Below are 5,638 nucleotides of genomic sequence, written 5' to 3'. Positions count from 1 at the left end.
AATCCACTTGCTGATCGGCTGTCAGTATTGAGCAATTAATTTTCATAGGGGGATACTGTATCGTATGTGACCACAATATTAACAACCTATAAGGCAAGATTCCAATTACAATTGTCATTATGCTTTATGTAGCATGTGGCATGTCAAACGCTGGTTTCTTCATGATTCTGAATCCATTCCAAGCATTCGTTTTGCACCAAAAACACTCCTTGGGCTAAAAATGGCCATAGACACCAAATGTGCCCAGTTTCTAATAACCCAAGGAGTTTTTCATGCAAAACTACTGCTTGGAATAGATTCAGAACCATAAAAACCCACTAGTTTGACAGGTCACATGCTACTAAAAGCATAATGACATTTTTGCCTTATGGTATGGTCACATATGTTTAAACCCCTATAACAAAAATTGCTCAATACGAACAGCCAGACAACAAGTGGATTCATGAATGTATTTTGTATGTATGTATGTATGTATATTATATAGATAATATTTTAGGCCAATAAAAAAAAAATCCCACCCCACAGACCCTCCAGGTGGGACAATCATGCATACGATCCCTTTCCTTGTCTCTGTTGCTCTCTCTCTCCCTCTTTCCGTCTCTCTCGTTCTCTTCCGCTCGTGCCCCCACCATATCTCTGTCTCTCTTTCTCTCTCTCTCTCTTGCTCTTCCTCTCTAAAAACAAATGGAAGCAACCGTATGCGTCTCAGTTCAGACTAGATGTAGCAGAGCAGCGTGGCTGCATTATGCATGGACATTTCTGCAGCAGCAGTAGTCCCATTTAAAATGTAGGAGACCAAGATCTGCCTGGCTGTAATTTTACAAGAAAACGTAATGGAGTCATCTCCTCCAGCCCCCACATCCCGCCCAATCCCCCCCCCCCGCACGCACGCACACGCGCTCGCGCATACGCACACACACACACACGTAAGTACCACAGTTTCAATAATGGATTGTGACTATGACTGCTGACTTTTATACAATCATAGAACATAGTGTCAGAGATGTTTCACAGCCGACGCCACTCGAGACCACTGACCCAGAGCCTGTGCCTCTTAAGTGGATAGTGGACACTGTCAGTTGAATTCCTCTTGTGCAAGAAGAACTAAATATTGCTATATCTTTAATACAAAATGCCATCCTAATGCCCATTGAAAATAAGCAAGTTATTGTAAATACCATTTCTGCACGATCACATTCAGACTGTGTCTTTATCGATAGTCATGTAGAGTCCCAGCAAGCACAGTCAGGACCTGGACAAATTAGTGACCTCTCGATTGTGGCCAAACCACTAGTCACATCTGGCCCAGAATATCACCTGATTTCAACCAACATAAATTCTGCCCACTAAGATGGACGTCCCCGGATGAATCAGAGAGAGTCACGATCGAGGCCAGATCAACTTAAGTCATATCATAACTAGTTCAGATCTGGCCCAGATCTAAGCTATATTATTTCAACTGATGCAAGTCCTGGAAATGACGTAAAGATCATCCCCATATGGGCTGTGATCTGGCCTAGTCCTGAACGTCCTGGATGTCACCGGAGGACGTCAGCATAACGTCATCATGGCGTCATTTGGTGATGGGACGTCCCATCAACCTGCTCAGGGCTCAGTCCTCTCTCACCGGTATATGGCAGTGGTTTTCAACCAGTCCTGGGACCACCAGTGTAGCCTGGGCTCCAGCCTGAATCGCTGCATTCCGTGATTCTGAATTGTCACTTGCTACTCAGTCTGGACAGAGGCTGCTTGACTCGCAACCGTCGACTGTTACGTAGCCACGTTGTTGCTGATAGGTCATCAGCCAGCGCCACTCTGTCCATGCTTCTCACTGTTGAAAAGCATAGCGCCGTTCGAGACTTGAGAATAAAAACCTGCGGTAAAAAGTAAACGATTCAGTAGTCCACTGTCAGATTGAGTAGTACAAAAAACATTACGGCTGTGTGGGGTGAGTTTAGTGAAACAGCAGTAGCTGTTTGGGGTGAGTTTAGTGAATGATAAGGGGACGTTGCAGGACAACAGCAGTAGCTGCGCAGTCCGCATTGATACATAACTGGTGTTTTTCCTCAACCCGCACCACAGACCAATCAGAAGCCACGGTTCCACGGTTTTCATGTCCCGCCTACCTGTGGAGAATAGGAGACTTTCCAGACTGAGTAGCGCAGTGACATTTTCAGATCCACGGAATGCAGCGAATCAGGCGAATTCCAGGTGGTCCCCAGCTAGATGATGGAGAGTTGGTAACCAAATGGACCCTTATAGATCTTGTACTGGCTCTCACGGCCACTCGCATAGCGCATTCAGCTCTCACGGCCACTCGCATAGCGCATTCAGCGGACTCTCACGGCCACTCGCATAGCGCATTCAGCTCTCACGGCCACTCGCATAGCGCATTCAGCGGACTCTCACGGCCACTCGCATAGCGCATTCAGCTCTCACGGCCACTCGCATAGCGCATTCAGCTCTCACGGCCACTCGCATAGCGCATTCAGCTCTCACGGCCACTCGCATAGCGCATTCAGCTCTCACGGCCACTCGCATAGCGCATTCAGCTCTCACGGCCACTCGCATAGCGCATTCAGCTCTCACGGCCACTCGCATAGCGCATTCAGCGGACTCTCACGGCCACTCGCATAGCGCATTCAGCTCTCACGGCCACTCGCATATCGCATTCAGCGGACTCTCACGGCCACTCGCATAGCGCATTCAGCTCTCACGGCCACTCGCATAGCGCATTCAGCGGACTTCCACAGTCGGTTTTCACCGGAGCACCGGACAGTCCACTCCACAACTCTCTCCCAAAGTACATCTTGATGATGTCATCAAGATGTACTTCACCATGTTAATGATTTTTTTCAGACCTCCAGTTCTAGGAAACACAGAATGGATTAAATTTAAATGTTGAATTCCCCTTTAAAGATCTGTAAGGGTCCATTCGATTACCAACTCTTCATCATTTAGCTGGGGACCACCTGGAACCCCCTCGAGGACCACTAGTTGTCCATGGACCACTGGTTCAAAACCACTGATTTAGAAAATTGTGATTCATAAGTTGGTGGTAGAGACAGACAGGAAGGAGAGAGAGGGGAATCAAGCTGTGGAATATGAGCGATATTCAAACCAACGTCATCACAATTTGGTCTGTGACCTTGCCGCACAGTATGTCCACTTGCTAGCTGAACCAGCACATTGTTGATCTCTTGACAATATTTGTCTTTGAAATGTAGTGGAGTGAAGGCCAGCCAAAAATACAAATTAATGAAAGTGAACAAACTATGTAGTTATTAAGCCAGAACGCCATCCAGGCCAGAACGTGGTGCCAGTGCCAGACAAATCAGTGAAAATATGCATAGGAGACTTCCGCCCGGCTAGCCGTCCATATTTGAGCCACATCCTCATTCTTGAGGATGTGTTTGTCTCATTTAGAGGAGAATAGGGACTATTAAGCGCGCGTGTGGCCGCGTGTGCGTCGGATCGGGATGTAGGTGTTTCTACCATGCGAGTAAAAAAATCTAAATAATCGATAATTAAGTATTTTTAAATGTTTTTTAATCAAATCTCGTGTTTCTCGTGGATGGCTCAGGTGACCTTGTAACGGTTTGATAATTAAATGTATCTGTTACTCTTACTATTTATGTAGAATGACAGGAATAGCTTAATAGACACACAGCAAACAAACTCATGAGAACACAGCGAAGTAGTGATGAAGTTAGGTGACTTTTTAGCCAACCATACAAATCACTTAATGAGGTTTCAAGAGGGGGACTTCTCCTTGTGGTGAAAGATCCCGAAGTGAAATCTGGGTCACCATGAAATACAGGGAGATCAACCTCTGGAATAGAGGGAGAATCATGAGTAAACATGTCGTCACTTGGTTATCCTCCTTCTGCTGTTGCCATATTGTAAAGCTAAACCAAACAAGTTTATCAAAATCAATTTAAATCAGTCCCCGTATGGGCCACCATATGTAACGGTTTGATAATTAAATTGAACTGTTACTCTTTTTTTAATTACGGGATATTGACTGATCTCCTTTCGACACAACTGATTTATGTATGACAGGAATAGCTTAATTGACAATAGACACACAGCAAACAAACTCATGAGAACACAGCGAAGTAGTGAAGTTAGGTGACTTTTTATCCAACCAGATTAAATAATAATAATAATACAGCCAGGGGTAAACTCCCACAAAATCAAAAGAATGAGCTGAAAGTTCTGAACCACCGTTTGAACCGAATGTCCGCGATGTACGCACGCACGCACGTACGCCCGCTTAAATAGTTTATTAGATAGGTCTGTAAGAAAAGAGTAATTAAAGTCCGCGTCTCGATCGTGCACGCCCGCACGCTCCTATTGTTCCTTGTCGCTCCGTAAATCCAAACGTCTCCAATAACGTCCCAGAAAGAGGGAAAACCGAAATGTCACTCCAAAAAGTTATGCAAAAAGTTAAAGGGATCCCCAGAAGCGATATAATCCAAACGTAATGATTCCAGGGCAAACAACAACAGTGGATCCTCGAGGGGTGTAAAAGAAAATGTAAACGGTCTCACCCAGTCTCTTCTGTGTTGCAGTAGGCTATAGTGCGCTGCAGTGTGGCCTTAGCTATTTTCCACCTATAGCGTTCGAGCAGAGTTTATTATTTAATAAATAATTGATCAAACTGATCCAGGTCTCCCGTGGACTTCCTGGATGGTTTGCCTCTCTCGTTCCTCACGCGGGCCGGCGACCAACGCCTCTTTTGTCGTGCGTCAGACAGCCTCAGACCCGTCAATCAAAACAATCCCCTCAAATCATAACATATAGGCTTTCAAAACACCCCTTAAACAATAACAAAACAAAACATCTTAGGGCCTTACCCTTAAAGGATGGCGTTAATTAAGGACCATTATTACATCTGTGACATACACTTTTAAATGCCATAAATAAAATAAATCCTTTTCTTAACTTAATGTGTGGCAGCGCTACAACCTTAATATAATGCCTTTTCACGAAATATACAACGTCTGGCACAGACACGGTTAAGTTCGGTACTCAAGTAATGCTTCGTTATATGGGCCACCACTGACTGACCTGCTCGGGGCCCAGTCCTCTCACTTTGTCTCATTCTCAGGGGTCGTCAATCAATATGTCCGTACACGGACAAATGTGTCCCGTGGCAAAGACTTGGTCTTGTCCATGGCAAATTGACGATATATATTTTTTTTTACACACCATTATAATGTTTGAATTCCACGTTTTCTTCACAATATGTATGCCACTGATTTACTACGACACTATGACACATTAGGAGTCCAACTAGTACTAGTGGTTCTCATATTTTACATGACCTCTTATGGTCATTCAGGGCTATAGCTCTTTAGGAGTTTCTGGTAATATTATCGTCCACTAATGTCCACTCCACGCACAACAAAGCAAATATTGGATAAAGGCACTATATGAATGCACCATTTACCACTGATCTCTGTCACACAGCCGCTCCAGCCTAAATGCCAACCTGGACGAGACGGTGCCCTTGAAGAGTGACAAAGCTTACATCACGCCCTCCATGGTCACTCTGTCTGCCCCGCCAGCAGACGGCTCGTCCAGCACCATCGCCTACTCTCAGAGCAACATTGTGCGCGTGTCTGCATTATAG

The 5,638-nt window shown here is 45.1% G+C and overlaps 1 protein-coding gene across 1 annotated transcript in view; it reads left to right on the top strand.

Annotated features, from left to right (window-relative positions):
- The window catches only part of LOC308314324 (A-type voltage-gated potassium channel KCND2-like), a gene marked incomplete at both ends in the record, with an annotated part of 70,094 nt that extends 64,456 nt beyond the window's left edge, over nucleotides 1-5,638 (top strand). The window contains one exon of the mRNA XM_080761895.1: nucleotides 5,476-5,638. Coding sequence (XP_080618021.1) covers nucleotides 5,476-5,638 — 163 coding nt within the window. The remainder of the gene's footprint in view (nucleotides 1-5,475) is intronic.

The sequence above is a fragment of the Protomyctophum bolini genome (assembly GCF_963924005.1).
Source record: "Protomyctophum bolini genome assembly, chromosome: 4".
NCBI lineage: Eukaryota > Metazoa > Chordata > Actinopteri > Myctophiformes > Myctophidae > Protomyctophum > Protomyctophum bolini.
The sequence above is the reverse complement of the archived record's forward strand: the minus strand, read 5'-3'. Positions and strand labels throughout refer to the sequence as shown.